Source organism: Halichoerus grypus, chromosome 8 (genome assembly GCF_964656455.1).
Source record: "Halichoerus grypus chromosome 8, mHalGry1.hap1.1, whole genome shotgun sequence".
NCBI lineage: Eukaryota > Metazoa > Chordata > Mammalia > Carnivora > Phocidae > Halichoerus > Halichoerus grypus.
The window spans coordinates 146,652,528-146,675,887 of record NC_135719.1 but is presented as its reverse complement, the minus strand read 5'-3'; the positions used below and the strand labels follow the sequence as shown (position 1 = coordinate 146,675,887).

The 23,360-nt window shown below is 47.1% G+C and overlaps 1 protein-coding gene across 6 annotated transcripts in view; it reads right to left on the bottom strand.

Moving 5' to 3' along the window:
* EML1 (EMAP like 1) overlaps nt 1-23,360 on the bottom strand; it is a 177,195-nt gene that overhangs the window by 13,794 nt on the left and 140,041 nt on the right. For 3 of the 6 annotated variants that reach the window (XM_036065379.2, XM_078054216.1, XM_078054212.1), the window contains exons 6-18: nt 22,469-22,525; nt 19,788-19,917; nt 16,431-16,580; nt 15,623-15,692; nt 13,430-13,540; nt 12,528-12,623; nt 10,783-10,917; nt 10,005-10,104; nt 8,811-8,965; nt 6,785-6,910; nt 6,379-6,510; nt 3,680-3,747; nt 1,392-1,480 (exon numbers count right to left, since the gene is read on the bottom strand). In XM_036065379.2, coding sequence (XP_035921272.1) covers nt 1,392-1,480; nt 3,680-3,747; nt 6,379-6,510; nt 6,785-6,910; nt 8,811-8,965; nt 10,005-10,104; nt 10,783-10,917; nt 12,528-12,623; nt 13,430-13,540; nt 15,623-15,692; nt 16,431-16,580; nt 19,788-19,917; nt 22,469-22,525 — 1,419 coding nt within the window. The remainder of the gene's footprint in view (nt 1-1,391; nt 1,481-3,679; nt 3,748-6,378; nt 6,511-6,784; nt 6,911-8,810; nt 8,966-10,004; nt 10,105-10,782; nt 10,918-12,527; nt 12,624-13,429; nt 13,541-15,622; nt 15,693-16,430; nt 16,581-19,787; nt 19,918-22,468; nt 22,526-23,360) is intronic. The other 3 variants (XM_078054213.1, XM_078054214.1, XM_078054215.1) reach the window with 3 other exon arrangements.

Sequence of the window (23,360 nt, the reverse complement as noted above, 5' to 3'; positions counted from 1 at the left end):
AAGCAGAGGGGAAAAGCTTCATGACTTGGGTGCGACGCTAAATGCATGATCCATCAAAGAAAAACCTGAGAAACTGGACTTCATCAAAATGGAAAGCTTTTGCTTCAAAAGAAGATGAAAAGATAAGCCACACCCTGGGAGAAAACATTTGCAACTCACATAGCTGGTCAAGAACTTATACACAGACTATAGAAAGCGCTCTTACAACTCAAGAGTAAGACAGAAAACCTAACTAGAAAACAGGTATTTCACCAAAGATACAGGAGCGATCGACAGGCACGGGCCAACAGGCCCAGCATCTCTTACGGCTGCAGGGGAGGTGCCGGTTCAAACCACAGCGGGATACGACTCCACCGCTACCAGAAAGGCCGTCATGAAAGAGGCAGGTAATAACGGGTGTTGGTAGAAACGCAGAGAAAACCCAGAACCTCACACGTTGCTGGTGGGAACGCGAGACTGTGCAGCCTCTCTGGCAAGCAGTTGGCACTGTTTCATAAAACGTTACACACAGCTTTACCATGCAACCCATCAGTCCTACTCCTAGGAATGTACCTAGGAGAAACGAAAACAAATGACCACAAAGAGACCTATAAGTGAATGTTCCCAGTGGCGCTCTTCGTAATAGCCAGAAACCAGAAACAACCCCCATGACCACCGACTGATGAACGGATAAACACAGTGAGGTACATCCACAAAGTGGAATCCTATCTAGCAGTTAAAATGGAATCAACTACGGATACATGCATAACAACCTGAATTAATCTCAAAAAACAGTATTCCAGGTAAAAGAGGTCACATGCAACAGGCTCCGCAGTGTATGATTCCATTGATATGGAATGTCAGGAAAGGGCAGTTTATAGGACAGCAGATCAGTGGTTGCCGAAGGCTGAGGGGTGGGAGTAGAGCTTAATCGCTAAGGGGCAGGGAGGGAACTTTTGGGGGTGATAGAAAGGTTCTCGAATTGGTTTGTCATGATGGCTATACATGGCATGAATTCACTCAGTCACTGAGAGTCCATTTATAATGGGGAAAGTATTGTATGTAAATTACTCCTAAATAAAGCTGTTAAAAAATAAAGAGGCCTCATCTTTTTAAGATCTGGACAGTAATATTAACAGATGAAGGGCTAAGTTCTGGGAAGTGCTTCGGAGGGGGGGGGGGGGGCTCTGGATGAGCCAGATCGGCTACGTGTCTGTATTTCTGCAGCTGGGTGATGAATACATGGGGATTCAGTATGCAAATCGGTCTCATTTTGTCTATGTCTGACAGCTAGATGCAGTACAGTTTGGCTCCGCCCAGGAGGCTTGTGAGATTTCTTCCTTAAAAGACATCTACACAGGATTTCATAACCGTCATAACTGTATGGCGAGCAGACAGCAGCTCTCACCCACCCGGTGAGTAACGCATGACGGACAGCTGTTCGTTTCCATCCGTGTGAACGGTGACCAAGTCTTTTGTTTCCGTGTCAAACACAAACCACCTGTTGTGAACATGAGAAAAAGCACGGTAAGTTGTTTGGTGAGAAAATAAAGGGAGCCTAGTACACTTAACAGTAATTATCAAAAACTATTCCTCTCGGGGCTTAAGAAATACTCTGTGTTGGCTTAACAAGAACGCTTATTCCCGGCCCTTCCTTAAGGAAAAGTTCCTTCATATGAGCATTTCCTAAAGAAAGAAGCAGCATGCTGGCTTCCCTTGGAAATGATTTGGTTCCCGTGTGGTGATGGGGTCCTCAGTGTTTGAGTTTTGTCACTTACGTGTCAAAGGACAGGAAGCCCTAAGGCCGGGCCCGTGGCCAGAGGAGGCCGCAAAGGCTGCCTGCACGGGTTTACCCAGAGGTCTGGCCCCAGAGCAGCGGGGTGGGTCCCAGGGGGTGAGCTGGGACAGCCCTGGGGTGTCTGGCCTGCTGAGAATGATGCTGGCGGCACCAGCCAGGGGAAAGCCAGGGTGGAGAGAGAGGTGGGAGGGCGGCCACAGGACTGGTCTGGGCTCCGTGTCCTTGATTATAAAATGGGAATAAGGGCCAAGTCCACCGAGGAGGCCCAGCGTTAGAGCGAACTCTAAGGAATACAGATGTGCTTCGTATCTGCCGGCAAGGACACGGTACTCGGTACGTGTACTCTCCGGCCTGTGTGTTCGCAGGTCGTGGCAGTAAGAGGACTCCAGGGTTTTCAGGGATGAAAAGGCCTGGGGGTGCCCTGCTGTGGCAGCTTCAGACCCAGGGGACCCCAGACGGTGTACATTCCACGGACACGGCCAGTGAGCGCTGCTAGCTTCCCCACGGCCCACTTCATGGGAGTGGCTGGCCCCTGAAATTTGGATTTGGCTTCTCGACTTGTGTCTTCAACAACCATTTACCTTTAACATGCTACTGAACGCGAACAGAGGCCAGAACATAAGAAGCGGAGAGGTGGGGGCTGATCGGGCTATGCTCCGAAGCCCCATGAACGGCCCCATCCAGAGCTAAGGCTGGTGCGAGGACCAGAGATATGGGAGGCATACATGGAGGGAAGGACTCTCTTCCACCCATGGGACCTTGTGTGTGATTCTGAGCATCCTGGCATGGTCCCCAGGCCCTGTCCTACTGTGCGTAGTCAGCACGTGGGTCTGGTCATCACTGGCTGTCAGCCATTCATCAGAGCCTGCTGAGTCTGAAGCTTCCACTGTCCCCGGGAGAGTTACAAGGAAGGTGTATGTGTGTGTGTGTGTGTGTGTGTGCGCGCGCGTGTGCGCACGCGTGCACACACGGCAAAACATTTTCATGAAGAATTCTGTTGGGTATGAGGTGCCCAACTCTTAAGATACTGTGACCTCTGACTTATAAATGGTTCCTCTTTCCTTATACATAATCCACAGGAAACACAACAGAGTCTAAATGGTTTGCTTTTCAGAGAGGAAGGATGGGAGGAAATCACCAAAAATATCTGAATTAAACTGCAACAAGCATAAAGGTACTGTGACAAACAATATAAAAGTGCAATCAAAATGTACAAAAGAGTGATCACCAGAGCCATCAACACCGAGTGCCAGGCCACCCCGGAAAACAACTCACACGCCATCTCCTTCAGTCATCAGCACCCTGTGTCTAGGCGGATGATACTGTCTCGGTTTAGGAAATGAAACAACTCAGGCTGTCTAGCCAGCTTGGAGACACACGGCTGCCGAGCGGCGGAGTGGGGATTCAAGCGCAGGCCTACTGCCTGGCCTATTGGAGGCGCTTGGTAAGTAAGTGTTAGCGGAATCTGAGCACGAGGCTCGGGATCCGGGCAGTTTCTAAAATTTCGAAAGGGCAGCAAGATAAGCATTTTTAAATCCTCTGCGCTTTGAAATGCTTTCTCGCCCGATTCCAAAGCTGAGGCTCCTCCCACAGGCTGCAGATCAGGGCTTGGGGAGCTCCACAATCCCCCAAAACTGTAGGCAGGCCGTGTGTGTGTGTGTGTGTGTGTGTGTGTGTATGCACGTGCATGTCTGTGCCTGGGCGGGTGAAGCGGCTTTTCTAGAAGGGTCTATATCTTTGTCAGATTTTCCCACAGTCCCGAATGCGAAGGACCGCTGTCTTCCGTGTTAGTTTTGAGTTCTGGCTTAATTCTCGGTAAGGGGCTAGAAGCCGAGCGGGGCAGGAGGAGCGACCCCACGCCTGCCCCTGGGGAAATAGACCTCAGTGCTGACACGGACTCACCTCCCAGTCAGTGTTCCAACTGCAACCACAGACCCTGAAGGATGAAAACCAGAAGACTGAGCTGGATCCTAAAACATTTTAAAGGAAGTGTAAATTGATGGCCAGACACAGTGCTACCGCAGAAAACACACAAGCACAGCTGTTCCAAAGGGGCTACGTGGTCCCAGTTAAACCAACAAGGCTCTTTTCTCTCCAAGAGAGGAAAACGTTTTCCTACTCGGGCGAAGGTCACGTGTCCATCATACTAAATGGTGATCCCTTTAGAGGTTTTTCTCTTTCTGTCTTAATATCTTTTCATACCTACAGGAATCAGATGACAGACCAGCAAGTAAATGCTCTTCCTCCCAGTTTTGGGAGCCCCTTCGGTTGACCCCCATGCTGAATGGTCAGCCTGTCGAATGGTGTGCTTGATGCACGTGGAAATAGGACCACTGTGCCCAATGCGAGTGGTAACACTGCATGAGAGCCCCCCGGGCACACGCAGCACCCTCGGCAGGCCTGGAAGGATCTCGAGACGAGTAAGGCACGTTCAGGTTTGGATCTAGTGTTCGTTACTAACGTGTCTGTCACTAACTCTGACACAAGGTGGAATGGGATGGATGACAGAGGGAAAAGCAAGCTGTCAAGTCACAGGAGAGGGAGAGTTAGAGGAAGCTTGACAGGGAGGCTGGGTGGAGGCTTCCTGGTGCCGACACCCTTGGAATCAGGCCTTCCGGTCCAGGAAGGATCAGGGGTGGAAAAGGTCGGAGCGGACACTCCACTCAGTATTTTCTTGGATCAGGTGTTACGGGGACAACAGTGTGATCAAAGAGGTCGAAGTGACCCAGAGTGGGGCATATTTTGAGGAACGGTGGGTAGAGAGGGTGTTACAAGGTAGAATGTCCCGGTGGGTTGGAAGGCGTGCGGACGACACGAATGATGTAGGCTGTGCCGCCATGGTCAGGGCTGAGATCACCGGGAAACAAGAACACAGTGACATGATTGGGGCACCTGGCTGGCTCAGGAGGTGGAGCGTGGGACTCTTGATCTCAGCGTTGTGAGTTCGAGCCCCGTGTTGGGAATAGAGAGGACTTAAAAAATAATAAAATCTTAAAAAAAAAAAAAGTGTGACATGATTGAATCTGTGTTTTAGATAGAAGATCCCTTGGTGGAACTGCTTAGAACAGACCAAAGTGGGAGGAGATTGGTGACAGGGAGACTGAGAAAGAAGTACCCGTGGGAATGGAAATAGAAAGGCATCGAGACACTACTGGGTAAACTAAAATAAGAAGACACCAGAAGCCTTAAGGTACTGATTCTGTTCTTGGCAATGCTTTCTTCAAGGTGGGAGCTGTGACTAAGCTCGGGCTGCCGCTGAGACCCAGAGAGAAATCACCTCCACCTGAAGTTTACCATGTCATTAATTCACTCAGGCTCTTAACATTTGCCAGACGAAGACACTGAGGCACAGGGAGCTTCCTGTCCAAAGCCACATGGCCAGTGGGTTAAGGAGCGAGGACTTAACCACAGATCTTCCCAATGCCTGGCTCTGAGCCCCTTCGCTTCTGTCATGCTGAGGGGTGACCAGTCAGAGGAGGGGGATGGAGCCTCTGGAGTTGCTTTCAGGGGGGCTGCGCCGAGGAGCAGCAGGGGAGGCCACTCTCCCGGATGCCACTGCCCCTACTGTGTCCCCCCATCTGTTCCTCCAAGCCCCCCAGGGGGACAGGTCCAACACAGGGACACCGCTTCCTTCAGCCCATCCTTCTGCCTGGGCCGCACCCACTCTTCCCTCTGAGCGGCTCGGGCCTTGTCGCCTCAGTGCTCAGCTCTACCAGGGACGGTCAGCTCTAGACCCTTGGTGACCTTCTTGGAGGGTAAAGGGCAAGGGGGCTGAAATGCAGATCCGGCATGCCAGGAAGTGCCGGGACCTCTGTGGGGGCTGCGAGGAGGAGCGGGGGCTACAGAGGGGCTGCCCCTGCCACAGGGCGGGACATGTCACCAAGGGCAGAGGCTACACACACAGGACGTACTGTACTTTAGACTCAGTGCAGTACATGTGGGGGAAGACTGTGGCTTGGGGAAGCAGACTGAGCTGGGTGTAAGCGCTGGCTCTGTCACTTGCTGACCTAGCGACCATGGCCAGCTAGCTGACTTGGCTAAGCCTCAGTTTCCAATCCAGTAACATGGCGCCCCGGGTGCTGCCAGGACTACGGCTCGTACGTGCCCAGCGCCTGGTACTAGTAACTACATCGCTGCTGGCCCCATGCTGGCAGGACAAGGACGTCCCAGCGCTCCAGTACATAATCGGAGTTCCTTCTGTGAGGATCACAGCGATGCCCACTGGAAAAGTGAAGCAATTGTAGAGATAAATTACACTGGATGCGTAAATTCTCATTCCAGAGGCGCGCTGTAAATGGTGTGCGGGCTCACGGCAGGGGCTGCTGAGCATGGAAGCCAGTGAAGGAACTCTGCACTCAGGAGACCCCAACACCAACTCCGTAAGGCTAGCCTGCTGTTGAAAACTTCACTAGCAAACTTCAGGATGACATGGATGGGACCACTTCAGGCCATGTTTAAAGCAATGCCGACTGAAGGAGGTAAACCGGGTGACATTTATTTTGGGACAATCTTCTATCACTATCAATTGCATGCAAAAACATAAACGAACGTGTTCCAGATGAACTTTTATAAGAAAAACGCCACGTAACGTGCATGTCTACCTCTATTATTTTGTCCCAGATGGGCCGGTGACCAACAGCGTCCCAGAGAGTGGCGTGCCTGTCATGCCCACAAGTCAAGAACTGAGGTTTTGAGGCGTGGATGGCCAGTCCCCAGAGCTCATCAGTGTGACCCTGCAAAGGACCAAGACAGATGAAGCTCTCTGAAACATTCCAGTCAACACTCGGGGAGTCTCGGGGGCGGGGTGCCCACGGCATCTGCATGCTTTCGACTGCCCTCCTCGGTTTCCCTTCCCGCCAACCTAAGCCATGACAGCAACTGAAACTCTGATGCCAAGGAAGGTTATGTTGGTATAAAACAAAGGATTCATCTCTTTGTAATGCTTTCTGATATTCTGATATCGCATCAAATGAAAGTGCTCAGTGGGCCGGCTGGGCTGGAGCATACCTGAGTGATGGGTGTGAAGTCCCCTGACAGAGTGCCCTGCAGAACAAAGTTTCTAGTTGTGCCTATCAAGATCATGTCGCCCTTCCCCTCGGCCACTGTCCGGATTGGGCCAAACTGTTCTGGAATCTGCATTGAAAAGAAAGCATCAAAAATGTCCTTAAATATTAGCTCCACCATTCCAAATATGTGTTTATATATCATGATGACAGCTCCTCCCTCCCTCGCCGCCCCCCCCATAACATGGAGAGATACAAAGGTCCACAGCCAGGACCCCACATCTGACTTTTAAACTCTAAACACGTATGTACCTTAAAACAATCGGCAAGAGTAAGGTCGTTAAAAAAAAAAAAACAACAATAAAAAATGAAGTGTCTTTTTCTTGATAGGATTAAAAAATAAGAAATAACACTGGTTCGTTTACTCTTTTCTTCTTGTGGCTTTGGACAGCAGCAGCAGGTAAAATTTGGAAAGCCAAGAATAACAAGGCATAAGAAGAGTTCCTAAAATTTATTGTAACTTAAACTGGTAGATTCTTTGGCAACTTCACACGACTTAGTTTTGAAATCCACTGTTCATGTCAGTAAACATATGGAATTATCTAAATTTTAAGACAAAGAATTTCAAAATGTGCCAGCCAAGAACAATTTGCTGTGATAAGATAAACAGAGGTTCTCGCACTTTATAAAGGAACAGACTGCAGCTAGACCCCGCTGGGGGACTCTGGGCACTCCAGTTCTAGAAAGGAAAGAAGCTGCCTGCTCTCTACAAATTTTCCACCTCCAGTGTGGTCTGTTGGCACAGATTTGGGAAAAGGTGAAGATAATTCATGCTAAGGAAGACGAAGGTATGGATGCTTAAAAAAATGACAAGTACCGTCTATGAAACGGGATGAGGCTTTGAAGCCTCTGTTGCAGTTATGATTTAACACGGGTGCCGGTTCAGTCCAATGCTGGTCAAATCTTAGGATAAAGAATGGCATCACAATTAAAATCCCCATGAACAGGGAAGCGATTTCCAAACCTCACCCAGCGGCCTTCCTTTATTAAGAGCAATAATCAACAGAACCGTATCTCATACTGCTAAAGCACTGGGCCATGCTGCTCTCCGACAGAATGGGCTACAGGATGTAACGTGTTGTGTGTGTTGTACACATCTGACCAGAAGCTGGAGAAGGTCTATAATGTGTCCACTCGACGCTAGGGATGAAGACCACCAGCCATCACACTGATGCCCACCTTGATGTCTGTCTGCTCCTAACTCCCCGGGGCCTGGGGGAGAGAGTTCAGTGAGTGTGTATGAGACAGATTAAACTTCTTGCCTGTGGTTTCTACTGGTGTGCAGGGTAATAAGGCAGTAAAATAGATACTAAAAGGAGATAGAGCTTTAGAGACTATGTTGGCATTCAGCCATGTACAAGATAAATACTCAGTAAATGTTAGTTCCAGGTGGTAATGTCCCTAAAGTCACACCTGGGAATTAAAGTGGAAAAAGAATAAAGATTTTTTTTTTATTTAAAAGATTTTATTTATTTGTTTGGTGGGGGAGCATGAGCAGGGGGAGGGGTGGGGGAGGGGCAGAGGGAGAGGGAGAAGCAGACTCCCTGCTGGACGTAGAACTCAATGCTAGGACTCTGAGATCATGACCTGAGCCGAAGGCAGATGCTCAATGGACTGAGCCACCCAGGTGCCCCAAGAAGAAAGATTTGAATGAAAAATCAAAATGTGGATAATATTCCCTTGGAAAAGTGAGACTGTTCTCTTATAAAGATATTCTAAATGTGAAATATGTTACAACCTAAAATTTTACAAACCTAATTCCATTTTGGTAATTACACTTAAACCACTTCCAATGATTTTAATAAAATGTTACCCTATTTAACAAATTTTATCTAAACTATTTTCAAAATGGTAAGCTGAAGATTTCAAACTAACAAGGAAACTGGTTAGTTTAACAGTTTTAGGAGGTTCAAAATGAATTTTGAAAAAAAAAAAAAAGAATTTCGATAATGCTGTTTGCTTTATCTTACCTCAGTTTTATGAAGTTTCTGATAGTTTCCATTCCAAGAAATGAGCTTGCGGTCCTTCCCTCCTCCTGACACCAGCGTGCCATCCCTTAACATACAAAGTGCAAAAATGCCACCCTCGTGGGCCCCTTGAACAGCGTAGCTTATCCGATTCGTACCTAAACACACCAAGAAAACCATCCTCAGGATGTTATCTAAAGGCTCGCCTCTGTCCATCCCATTTCACTTTGGTTTCAAAAATGTGATCTTGTCGGTTAGGACATCTCTGCAGCGTGAATCTACAAAGGACACAATTTCTAGAAGCTCACGCAGCAGCAGACAAGCATGCCCTGGGTTACTTTATGATGCAGGAGGACATGCTCACAGGAAGCCGAGGATGGAGAGAGCATGGCGGGACTACACACGGTGAAGAACAGGGGCTTGAGTTCACATCCTTGACAAGTGACTTCACTGCCCTACACCTCGGTTTCCCCTTGGTCGGTAATGGGGCTCCTGCTTATCCTGCAAGATCCTGCTAAGGGTGAAATGGATCGAAGTGGGACGCACCTGCCCCCACAGTAGTGGGGACACTAGAGAAGTCCTCACGTTACCCTGAAATCATATCTAGGGGTCTGTTTCCACTTTCACCCCCAACCCAAACTCTAAGCCCTTTGAGGACAGGGATGGTGTGGTTTTCCTTTCCTCCTGCTGTAAATGCTCATTGAACTTAACTGGATGGATTTTTCCTGAGTAACGACTCCTCTTTACCAGGCTGTGGGCTCCCTGATGGCAGGGCCTCGGGATCATCGCTGTGCTCGGTAGCTAGCAGGCTGTCTTGCACGTCATTAGTTCTCAATAACTATGTGCCCGAAGCCATGGGAACCAAGAAAGTTATTTAAGTGTTTTATAGCTAAATATATAGTCATTGACACCTTCATTATAATTTGTTAATAGATCTCCTAATAAAGCTATTCCACCAAACTATTCTGGGCTTAAAGAGCCTTCTGCAGTGATAGAAAGTGAACAGTTCTTGGCTATTCTTGTTTTCCTCTGTTCTAGTTTTAAGGTTTCAAGTTACACATGCACCCATGCATGTATGTACCTATAAAACTTGGGATTCAGTGTAATTATGTTCATCGACAATTCTTAGAGAAGTCATGTTTGACCTCGTATAATATTCGCCCCCAAGCTTTTGCTCTGGGGACAAGCCTGTGTTACCTTTTCCCCACACCAAGATGTTGCCGCTTGAATCTCCGGTAATGGTGTCACCGTTTTCAGAAAAAGTCACGCAGAGGACAAACTTTGGCTTTTCTTGCTTCTGCAGGATGTTGTAAATATACATTCGTATTAGTCAAGACATCCTCTTATTTGTATTCCTACAACCTAGAGGCACGGGGCTCCCAAGCTGCATGTGCCTTTCATTTTTATCTACCGTTATATAACTTATGCCATGAGATTACCTGCTCTAAAATAGAGAAATTTCTGGTAATTATAAAGTTGCAGACAGTTGGAGCAGAGGAGGGTGTCGGAGGGGCTGTGGGGTGGGCTGTGTTATCAGAATTAGAGCCTCAGGAACAGGGCCCTGGCACCGGAATAAAGTGGTCCCCTAACTAGGCCTCGGGGGGGGGCAGTGGTACGAGGCCCCACAGGGAAGGAGGCGCTGTTCCTCGTCCTCACAAGGCCCGAGTGCCTTCTTGGTTGTTCTTTGCAAGGACCACGCATGGGAGGGGGCGCCTGGCCCCCAGGGCGACTGTCCCTTGTGATGGTCCATCTTTCCTTCCGGACATCACCAAGGCTACCCACAGAGACACAAGGGGCTCCGCAATTCTGTTAGGGATCCCCGGGAACACTCTTCATCACTACACCCCCAGAAAGACTTCCTGATTTGCCAATTACAGCAAATTCTCAGACTGTGACAGCCTCACCGCTCCCGTAGAAGCTAGCTGGCCACACGCACCGCTCAGTGAAGAATAAAACAAGTGTCATTTAACGTTACCTCGAATAATCCTTGCTTCTTAATAAGGGAGTTTCCTTCTAATGTCCAAAAGTAGAGATGTGATTTTCCACATGTAACTATTATGTTAGTGTCCGTGGGGTGGAAATCCGCAGCAAACACGGCTTCGTTAGAACACTTTGAGCAAAACAGGAGAATCAAATGTCTCAAATCTCTGAAGACACTTCAGAAAATAAATGACGTCCGAACTACAAATAACTCATCCAGGTTAAGCCCTAAGCCTCTTGATTTTTCTCCCCCCTGAACTCAGCTTCCATAAACGCTCGACTTATGTTTGCTGGGTGCTATAACCTCTCCTTGTCTGTCTGTCTCCCCTGCTGGTCCACAGCCCTGAGGACGGGGACCACGGCTCCTCTCTGTGCGGTGGGGGGCGGGGGGGGCAGGCATGCCACACGCTATTGCTGAAGGGGTGGGTTCGGGGTGGGTGGAAACTTAAGAATCCAAGAATTTGCTCTCAATCTCCCGTCGCAGATTCCCAGCTGAGGCTGAACAACAGAATCACCTGACGTGTGTTACAACGCGGACGTCAGGCCTCAGCCCCACCGAGGGACTGGAATCTTTGGGAGGGGCCCGGAATCTGGATTTTGTATAGCTCCATCGCTCCTGGCTGACTTTGGCTGCCTGTTTGCTCTGGGACTCCCTCCTGGTTGAATTCCCAGGACTCTGCCGGTGGTTTGGTGACCAGGCTGCAGTTCCAGGGTTGGGGACTGGCTATTGGGTTCCGCTGCACCACCCCCGACCCTGTTCTCTGGACTTCCAGCACCTGCACTTTGGTCAGATGAATCAGACCCTGAGTGTTCCTTCTGCTTGAAATTCAGTTATATGCCTTAAACCTGGGTAATGATTTGCCTCTGATTACTTTCAACACAGCCACCTAGCAAGAACTTAAATACTCGACCGGAATATTAGAAGGCAGGGCTATAGCATGTGAAGAGGTGTTAGGAAACAGGCCAGGTTAGAATACGGATCCTGCATCCCGGACACTCAAGGGAGAAAGATAAGGCAATCCGATGGCAATCCTAATGTTCGGGAAGGAAGGTGATCTAAGGTTACTGGAGGACAGGATGGGAAATCTGAAGTCAATTCTGTAACAACTGGGATCCATTCATGATTTTCATAGGAGGAAAATACAAGAAAGCTTAAGGAAAGTTCAGTGACCTATCGCACAAGATGGATCGGAGGTGGTCCAGGGAAGCCAAGCGCAGCCCCCTACAGGAAGAGTCCCACTGGGAGGGGCTGGGATCCAGCAGGCCCCTCAGCCTTGGACAAGCCCTGTGCTGGCCGTGCTGACCTCTCCCTCAGCTGCTCCTGACCTGTCCCCACCCCCCATGCCCTCCCTGGCGGCGCAGGGAGCACATCTCGGGTACCACCCCACTTGCAGCCCCCTGACCTCGAGAGCACACACTCGTGGAATGAAACAAACCAGCAGGGGACAGTGAGCAAGGGAGTGGCTTAGCAGGGGAGGGGCTGTAAAGTGAGGAAGAAGGAAACCTTACAGGTGTCCTGATGAGGGGAAGAGACCCTGCCAGGACTTGGCACCGCACCCTGGGAGGGGAGATGGGCGGGCTCGGGGTTCTTGGGTGCTGGTGTCAGGCCCGAGGGCCGCACCGGGCATGGGGAGCCTGTGGCCCACTGAGAGGTGGGACCGGGGCCTGGGAGCCAGCTGGAGGAGAAGGCTCCACACGGGGAAATTACAGCGGAGCCCCGCATCGGGCTTGGAGAGAGACCTTCACGTCGGCCAGCCGCTCCTCCTTCTGCCAGTCCCACACGGACAGCACGTGGTCGTTGGAGTCGTCCACGGCACACAGATTGCTTCCTCCATTCTGCGGGGGGAGAAAAAGGTATTCCCAGGAAGACTACATTTGAGAATAAAACAGGTTAAAAGTGATTAACAATGAACATTAACTTTACTTTTAATAAAGAGCCCATTTTGGTTAAAGAATATGTATGCACTGCTTACGAGACCTGCTTTCTTGGCCACTCAGGGAGAGCAGACGAACGTGGGGCAAGGAAGGGACCGGAGCAGCAGAGAGGGGTCCGGGGTGGCCCGGCCTCATTGGTTCTATTAAGATTAAGTCCAAAGGGGCTGCAGGGCCCCCTCCTGGAGGAGCCGGTGCCCGAGGGTGCACAGCACAGTCTGCGACCGACGGGCAGGGTGACTGGGAGGCTGGGCAGGAGCAAAGGCCCTGGGGCCGAGGCACGTGGCGTTCTCATGTGAACATGGGCACTCATGTGTAAGTTTCTAGAACAGTGGTTTATAGGGTGGATCTATGGAATGGGCACATCCTGAGGAAATCTGGGCGACCACAGGCAGCCCGTGTGGGGAGAGCAGGGACACACTGGAGCCGCCTAGCAAGGGGCAGGGGAAATTCAAGGTCAGAGCGGGCAAAACCGCCTCGGAGAACATGCAGACAGCGCTGCAGGGCCTCTTCCCATCACGTGTGTGACCCCGAGGGGACACGCGTGACCTCTGAATGAGGGGACCCGGGGAGCAGGACGGTGTCAGCCTCAAATCCGCACACGCGCCCAGGCAGCCAGCGAGCGTGTTAACTTCCTCCTTCTTCCCCCTTGAGCTGCTTCTGTCCTCCCCACGGACAAGGGCTCCCGTGCCCACGGGGCTCGCACTTACAGATTTTGAGAAGGCGATACACGTGACGGCTCGGTCAAAAAACCCGACCCCGATGACGTGCAGTGTATTCAGCGTCACGGAGTCCCAGATGCGCACGTGTGGGGGCAACTGCTGTTGAGAAGGAAATGCAGAGAGAGGGGCACCGACTGTGACGGGCATCCAGATTTATCTTTACCTTGGAGCTACAAGACTACTTCAGTTCTGTCAGAACAAAAGGTCTTTTCCTGCTCAAAAATTTGAAGACTCTGCCTTTCAGCATCAAGGAAACATTCCCACTGGCTGCAGGAGACCGCGGCCCCCGTGGCCCCCTTAACTTCAGGGAGGGCCACTGGGTTTTACATTCTGGATAGCCAGTTCTTCGTAACTGTTCCACAGGAACTGATGTTCTCCCTTGGGCATCCAGATGAGTCCGAATTTTAAAAATGAAGAATGACAAGGAAAGTGGAATCGCACACGAGGGCTATTTTTGTAAAGTCTGAACAGTCGGACACCACCAAATAGTATTGAGAGTTTAACATTCTTGGGCCTCAGAGGAGCAAAACGGGCAATCTATTACGCACAGATGAAATTTAGAATTGTTACCATTAGTTCAACACCCTCTCAATTGTGTTCCAAGGTGAATGGTCCTAATTTTTCTCTCCCTCAATAGAAGAAAGCATCCTAGAACCATCAGCAGGTGGATCAGGAAAAGGACTAGCATCATACCAGGTGGACAGAGTGGGGTGAGTTTTAGCCTGGACTTGCTCTGAGTAGCTGTGTGTCTGCAGATGGTCAGGTGGCCTCTCTGAGTCTCTCTGCACTTGAACTGAAGGACTGGCTCAGAGAGCCATCCCATCTTCCCTGGCTCTAAAGTTCTGATTCAATTTCAAATGCTAGAAACTGAAATACCCTTTTAATCCACTAGAGGGAGGAACACAGGGTTTGCTACTAATGTCAAAGACTTAAAAGCCACTTAACATTAGAGGGCAGGTTCTGCATGGAGCACTGGGTGTTATACGCAAACAATGAATCATGGAACACTACATCAAAAACTAATGATGTAATGTATGGTGATTAACATAACATAATAATAAAAAAAATAATAATCCAAAAAAAAAAAAAAGATGAAGACCCTATTCCATTTATGGGTATCTACATAACTGTAAACTGATTTCCATCTTCCATCATCCCTGTTACCCTGTTACTTCTTTTTAAGTGTATAATTTTAATGGGAAATGGCATAGAGTTACTATTTAAAATATGATGTTATTAAAATATTTTCTGAAAAATGGCAGCATTCATGTTTTTGGGAAGAAAACATGCTGGTAAAAATGGACGTGCTCCATGTAATGAGGTTCGCTTCATATATGGTGCAAGAATAAGCTATACAATAGATATCAAAAAAGCTACAAGGAGTTTTGGGTAAGACATGGCAAGGACCACAGACTGCGGTCAAGAACCAACTGGAAGACAGTTTTGCGTGTTCTCTGTTAGAGTCCACTACTTCCTTCTCTGATTCCTTAAAATTCAAGTTAAAATCTTGCTGAGGTGCTTATAAAACTTGTGCCCAAACTCTCCTGCTGCCTTTGAGGACTCTGGGGTGACGTCAGGAATACAGGGTATTTCAGGCTAAGGGTCTAAAGTTTGCTGAAGAGGCAAAATGCCCCCTATCCAAATGCTTAATTCATTATGACTTCTCCTTATTAAATGTGCACTTCATATTTTAATATTTTTCACGTGTTTAAGTATCTTGAGAATGGCTGAATTCGTAGGCAAGAACAATGCTATTTAAAAACTGGCTGAAATTAAGGCAAGCTCGAGACATTTTTAAGGTCACTGTAAGAAAATCTGCAGTAAAATTTATTTTTAAAAAAATTTTTTTGCGGGGCACCTGGGTGGCTCAGTCAGTTAAGTGTCTGCCTTTGGCTCAGGTCATGATCCCAGGATCCGGGAATCAAGTCCTGTGTCAGGCTCCCTGCTCAGCAGAAAGTCTGCTTCTCCCTCTGTCCCTGCCCCTCCCCCTGTTCATGCTCTAAGAAATGAAAAACAAAATTAAAAAAATTTTTTTTGCAACAAAATATTCGACTGAGGGATTAAGAAGCATTCAGATACTTTAACTATATCTAGGCAGGCTTATTCATCCGCGAAATGTTTCCAGAAGATGTTATCGAATCAACAGTTCATTAAAAAATATGAAAAGATAATGTAACTCACTTTTCCATCCTTAGATGTGCCTGCGACTTGTCCCGTTGCTATTGTGATCCTGTCAGGGTGAACTGCTAGGCTAAAAAAGAGGGTATTTATAAAACAACCACTCTTTAAAGACAAGCTTTACTCTTTTCTTGGCCAAATATAATCTAGTCAAAAATTTAAATACAAGAACGATAGGGTGCCTGACTTCTCACGGACTCACGACAAACTCCCCAAGCACCCCAACAACCTTGGGCAATTAGTGCCTATTTCATTCCATCCTTTCTTGAGAATTTCCAAACTCAAGGAGAAAGCATCCTTTGCTTGGAAAATACCAAGTCTCCTACAACAATCTTTATTAAGTATGTTAAACAGCAAAAATATCATCTTTTTTCCAACAGGATTTTTATAATTGACCAGGGATCTAGGACAAATAGAAATAGGGAGAGTCACCTATTCAACCACCCATCCTTCCAAGATACATAAAATCCCTATCAAAAGCTATACATGAATTATGAATGAATTGAAAAAGAGGCAAATCAGAAGCTGTTAGCATCTGTGCTAAGAAGGCCTCCAAACGGGGATCTATGGGAAGTGTTGGTTTGGGTGATACGGTTGGTTAAGATTATGTGTTAGATGGACAGAACCTAAACTAGGTTCTAGCATCTTAGGGAGCCAGGTAACTAGCCAACCACTACCTATGACAATGCAGAACATAAAGAAGAGCTTTTCCAGAAGATCCTGTTCTCTCCGACCTCTTCTCTCCTCTTTAGTTCTATCTCAGTCCCGGCCCCTTCCCTGTGATGTTACCTGCAGGAGGGTGAGGACTCACCACTTCACGTCGTCATTGTGGCCGGTGTAATGTCTCTGGAACTGCTCCTCCACGTTGTATAGCACCACCACCGAGGCGATGAAGTACACCGTCTCCCCCGTTGGAAGCAAGTACAGGTTGTTCCGACAGTCGCGGCCCCGGTACCCATAGCTTATCATGTGTCAAGAGAAACTTGATTTCCTCTAAGAGCTGACAACACATCAGCTTTATTCAACAGGGACAGACAACACAATTCCGTAAGACTCTTCCCATCACCTTCTCTTGGTTCAATGACATGAGATCATAAATACTCAAGTGCCAAATACATGTGACTCAACCGGCAGGCAATCGGGTTGGAAATGGCCACTGAGTTGAGGTTAATACGTATTTTTAACAGATGGCGCTTTGTTTTTAGAAATGATGTATTATATTTTTGAAAGCTGACCTTTTCAGCTGGATCAAAAATGTAACTTATTATTTTATTTACTAAAGGTAACTGGAGTGGACATTTGTGAAGTTACCAGAAAGCGAACTCTTTTGAATTGAGCCAATCAATCATAGACCTTGGGAGCAATAGCCAGGACCAAATTTCTTTGTTGAACTGTTTGGATTTTCCGTGGATGCCTGTCTTCTTCACAACTAGTCTGCCTTTAAATGTTGCCAAGGGCAGCCTGGCTGGCTCAGTCGGTGGAGCGTGCAGCTCTCAACTTTGGGGTTGTGAGTTCAAACCCCACGTTGGGTGTAGAGATTACTTAAAAATAAGATCTTTAAAAATAAATAAATTTTGCCAAGCTGGTTTTCTGGAAGGCCCGCTACCCTAGCCAGCTTGACTCTAGAATTAAAATCAGCTGGGAGCTGTATTTTGACCCTTCACAAGAATGCTGGAATAATTTGCTCCAAAATTCATTTTCCCTTTCCTCTAGTTATCATACCACCTGCTCAGATCTACTTCAGTACCACGAGGTCTAGAGTGTATTTATTTTCCTTCCTGCTCGAGTGTTGGTCTGTCACAGGTGAGGGCCCGACTCTAGAATGGGGCCAGCTGGCTGCCAACTGCCTAGCCCATCCTGCCATCGTCCAGCTTGGGGACGGACATCACCAGTACTCTGCGGCTTCACCAGAGGACTCGCTCTCGTTCTAGAATCATGGCTGGGAAATGAATCAAATCCCTACGACAGGCTGTGGCATTTGTAGCTCGTCCGGAATACAAGAGAGATCTGAAAATGTGAGGTGACTACATTGTCGCAACTACCAAGCAGTGTGGGGTCAAAAGGACTATTCCAAAAACCCTCTGAACTCTGACATTCCTTATATTTTATAGTATTTAAAAATAAATTTTAAGATGCTGACTTGTATTGACTTTAGTTTTTGAGTCAATTTTATTTTTTACTGTCCTCTAGGAGCTAAATCTTCTATTTAAATTTGTTTAATTTACATTATAAAAGTACTTGTAAAAGGTGCAAACAACACTCCCACATACATATGGAAAGGGTAAAAAAAAAAAAACTGCGATCCTCCTTGCCACAACCATCCCCACCTCCTTGGAGATAATGACCTCCATTAAGATTTTGGTATGTATACTTTCAAACCCCGCAAACTATTTTGGGAGCAAAACATCACTTGAACTTAGATGTGAAAAACTAATCTAACAAAAGTCCCATTTATCTAAAGTAAATTCTACCACTTTACATCTTGAAAATATGAATAGAGTAGGCTGAAAAAATGTTTTGAATAATGTTTTCCAGCTATGACTGAACCTAAAATGTAAACCTTTATTGACTTAAAGAACTGAATCACTTCGACTGCATGTGCCAAAACAGATGCACGTAAATGCTTATGACATCTGAGTCTGAAAATGTAAAAAACATATACCCAAAGAATATGATATCATCATTTCAAATAGCAATTTTTCCGACTGAAATGACAACAGCATTGATTTAAACCAACTTCTTAGAATTTATATTCGGGGCTTGGCATCAAACTGGTATTCAATAAAAATTTGTTTGAGGGTGAAGAAAGGCTTTTTGTTCTTTGTCTTAAAATCGCATAGACTGGAAGGCTTGCTCTAAAGTAAAATAAATAGAATAAAATAAAGTAAAATAAGGGGAAAAAAAAGGAAAATTTAAAAAGCCCCAACACTTCATTCACCCTTTTTCATAGGCTTTATTTCTTTGTGTTTCGAGTTTTTTTCTCCTTGGAGCTTGTTCACTTTTCCAAATCTCATAGTATGAAGGCTCCAGCAGCTTTATCTCAAGAACGTTAGTCCTAGGGCTGACTCGGATTTCTGTGGCTTAGACTGGGGGGGGGGGGGGGGGGGACTTTTCTTTCTCTTAAAGTAGCATTCATGTCGATTTTCTTTACACCTTCACTGGACTCCCTTCATTTAGTACCGGGGTATTCCTGATGTTACTCCTTCAATTACTCTCCCAAGGCTGGCCAAGCCCCCACTTGGTTTGAGGGGGAGTGCCTGTCCTTCCTTCCAGGGGGTCTATCACTCTTTGTCTGGGTGTGAGAACCTCCTGCCTGTAGAGTTTAGTTCAATTTCTGATGGTCTCATTTTCCTAAGTGTGTAAGTTCGGTGTCTTCTTGCCTTTCCACTGTTTTCAGGTAAGCACGTAGAAGTCCTGGCTTTTCCATCTGTCCCACAGAGCTGTCTGAGCCTATGACAGTTACTGTTAAAAACAATCCATTCTTTCAATTTCATTAGAATCCTAAACTCTACCCATTTGTGATTATTTTCAGTAAGCTTGCTTTTCTATTAGTTTTTAACTACATTTATTCTGTCAAAAGATTAAAATTCAGGCCAGAAAGTGATGCATTTTCCCACGACTCTCTAAAAAAACAAAAACAAAAACAAAAACAAACAAACCCTGTCCAGCATATGAATACTTTCTTTTCAGGAAAATAAGGTATACGTATTTGAGCAGGAACTATAATCTTTCTTTCAGGACTGATAAGTCAGTGTCCCCCACAATCAGGAGCCCTCCTCTGCTAGAACACTGGACTGAGTGCTAACATACGGCCCCTTTTGTTAAATTAATTTTTTTAAGTGAGAATAGAATATTTTGGTTTTCTTAAAAAGCTTAGGAGAACTTGGGGCTCCTGGGTGGTTCAGTCGGTTAAGCCTCCGACTCTTTGATTTCGGCTCAGGTCATGATCTCAGGGTCATGAGATTGAGCCCCACGTCGGGTTCCGTGCTCAGCACGGAGTCTGCTTGGGATTCTCTCTCTCCCTCTGCCCCTCTCCCACCCCTCTCTAAATAAATAAATAAATGCTTAAGAGAACTTAAGTTTTATGAATTTCTACAGTTAAACTTTAAGCTCAGGGCATGAATCCACTTAAACCTCGTGACAGGTCCAGTCAGTGAATAAAGGATACACCCACTCCAGCTTCAGTCTCTTGGTTGGTAGTTCTACTTTTGCTTCCAAATTATAAGAGTCCACTTGATCTTTGGGCATGTACATGGTAACAGGGCGTCCACGAAGAAACATTTTTACGTATCCTTCTTCTACAAAAAGAACAAAGAGATCAGTAAGACACCTCAGTGCCCAATGTAGCTGAAAACAAATGTTATCTTTTTAGCCCTTTAACATAAAAGCGCAAACTTTACCCTTCATGTGATTTCTAATGTGTTGGGGGAAAAGAACTAAAACATAACAAACAGTTTAAAACAAAAGTTTTCACCCTGTTTATGTTTGACATGCTGCTTACTTAAGTATATGAAAGATATGAGAAACTGTAAAAGGCAGGGAAAAACTAGATTCCGTTATTTTTCCACAAGAGACTTGGTGCTTACGTTTTCTTTATCATCAGGAGGGGGGAAAATGCCACCTCAAAAAATTACAATTAACACAAGAAATCCACTAAAATTTTTTTATTGATTTCAATGTATATACAATTTCAGTATCAAAATTCATAAGATTTCTTTCAGTATTTTAATTGGTTTGTTATATTGCAATGTAAAAATATAACTTTATGTATCTTTTATGTTGGACACATTTTTCAAGTGTAAAGAACACAAAATCGGCAAAAGTACATGCTAGGGTGCACGCAAGAAGGAAAATGCTCAAGGAAAAGCTAGAAAGAAAATAAAAGAACAAAAGACCCATTAGAGAGAGGCATTGTGAAATAGAACCTTCTAGAACAAACATTTTTATAATAAAATAGCTTCTGGTGTTTCAAGAAATGATGGGGCAAGAGGAAAACCCAGTGATATGGGACAAGTGCCGTTTTAAAAAGAAATAAGTTGGGGTTTTCTGCTGGCTTTTAGGAGATAATAAGACCAGAGAAAATGTCTTGTGAGCTCCTGGTGAATTCTGTTAGAACTCACTGCGTATCAAAGGCCCAGGCCTTCGCGGCCGTTACACTGGGCAACTGGAACCAGCAAGGGCAGCACAGAACTCAACAGAAAAATCATCCGCAGGGGAAACAGGTGAGGAGAAGGCACGGAGTAATCACACCGCCAGAAGCACCACATTTACAGGTTAGTTATGTAAGTCTTGTTCCTAAGGATCTTCAAACAATGCCACATGCAATATAGCCTACAAATTAAGAGGCCGTCCCGGTTTTAGGTTATCGTGTGCGTGCATTTCCGGTCTCACATGCATGCGTGTGATGCACACTCCACTCTGCATAGTAAGTCTGACTTTTGAATAAGAACCCCCCCATGCTCATCCTGCAGACGGATGGCGTGCCAGGCGCTGAGTTCGTGGACCCTCCCGTGAGGATGCTGCCACCAGGCTCTGTCCTCCCCAGATCCACTGGGACCGGCCCATCACAGATCTGGCACCCCAGGCTCTCTTACTGCTCCCCTGGGGCATTTTACATTCTGCTGCCAAACCCATCAAGGCCCAAAGTGGATTTCACCAGTCCTTCCTCCACACAAAATCCCTTGCCCACTGTCTTACCTGCTGGATCCAAACGTCTAGCGCCCTGCCTGCTCTCCGCTACGTAACCTCCCCGGCCGCGAGCACCCGGCCTGCAGCCGCCTGTCTGGCCAGATGTGTCTCGAGCACCCTGCTCTGGGCCTCTGCCCTTGCTCTCGTCCTCACCTGAAACCTCTTCCCTTCCTTAATCCCTCACCCAAATCTGAGCTCATCGGACTGCGTGGCTGCCACACCTGCAGGACCCAGGAGCCCCCGGCAGACGACAGAAGGGAAAAGAAAGCAGGCACGCGCGAGCATGGAGCTGGAGGACGCGCGGTGGCATCCGTTCTTTGTACGGGAGGAGGCACAGGACGTGGATGGGCATAAAGAGGCTGTAATAGCTTCTCCGCCGTGGCCGTAATGATCAGCGTGCGTGAATGCGGAGTCTGTTACAGTTGGTGCTGGCTAAGTCCTTACGAGGGAGGCTTGCTTAGCACAATTCTAAATCACTAACTGAGGCAAAAAAGCCCTGGATCTTGCCTTGGCACTGTTTTGCACTGATAAATCAGACATTCTACATTTAAAATCAAAACGTGGGGCACCAGGGTGGCACGGTCGGCGAAGCGTCCGACTCTTGGTTTCGGCTCAGGTCGTGATCTCAGGGTCGTGGGATCGAGCCCTGCGTTGGGCTCTGAGCTCAGCGTGGAGCCTGCTGGAGATTCTCTCCCTCTGCCCCTCCCCTCACTCTCTCGAAAATAAATAAACAAATCTTAAAAAAAAAAAAAATCAAAATGCAGCAAGGGAAAGCAACAGTATTTTCCAGGCATGTTAGGACAATAGCTCACAGCTGCCAACCCAAAGGCGCGGACGGAGGGGCCAGCAGCGGTGCGAGATACCAGGTCAAGCAGTGGGGCATTCAGGGCTGCCCTATAGCTCTCTTAAGGTTTACACAGATTTTTTAAAGTTCCTGCAATCATCCAATAATCAAGCCAGATCGAATGTATAAGCTACTTATTAAAACCCATCCAAGTAAATGCGCAGGAATGCTTTTAACTTAAAGTAAGTCAGAGTGGCTCGTGTGCCCAAAACATTTTCATACGAGGAGATTACCTGCTTGCCTGTATGAAAAAAGTTTCTGCAGCCTGGGTAGCAGCTTTGCTCAGAGAGCTATGAGGTTTCAGAAATGCCGCCTACCTTTGCAGTGTGTCACCCGGCGTTTCCCTTGTGATTTCGGAGACAGGGACAGAAGCGCTAGATAAAGAGATGGCAAGAACTGCAAGAGGGACCGGCCTGCCCGCTCGCTGGGGGGAGCAGCTCTCACTGGGGGGGCAGCTAGCTCTCAGTCGGAGCGGCCGCCCCGCCCCCGCAGGAGAACCTGCCCTCTGTGCAGGCGTTCGGACCAGTGCGCTCGGCGCCTGGCTGTGCAGGCTTTTGGGGCAACTACATTTTCAGTGCGTGATCTCACGCTTCCTGAAAATGAAATGAATACTAAAGCATGTGCTGATGAATACAGAACGCTGGCTTTTATAGAGGTTTCGATTCTGAATCGAAGGGAAAAAACTGGAAAAGTTAAAATTAAATGATTTTACTTAACTGATGCCATACCGGTCAATGATTTTGCATTTTAAATGTGCTTTTAAATCAGGTTAATATCCTAAAAATAGCACCTCCCTTATTATAAAATGTGTTAAAGAAAAGGTATATGGAAAGGTACATATGAACATTAGTTTGCAGTTTAGGAAATCAAAGGCAGAAAGAGAGAAAAAAAGCTACTTTTAGACAAAGTTATAACTTAACGCATCAGAAAGCTTCCCTTTCAGAGAGATGCAGATGTTGAGCCGGAAGCCCCACGGGTCAGGGAAGAATAACAAAGGCAACACAGTGTCTTCACCTAGAAGTTCTGCTTCTGCTTATGTGGTGGCATTTTACTCTTCCTCCTTGTTGGCGCATCTTAAATCGGGATTAAGGGCGTAAATAAAGGGTCCAGTCTCTGTGACCACCATATGGCCGGTCTCTGCAGTCCGAGCCTCGGAGCCCGGGCACAGGCTCCTGGCGCTCAACCTGTCAGCCCCACCCATGCGGACAC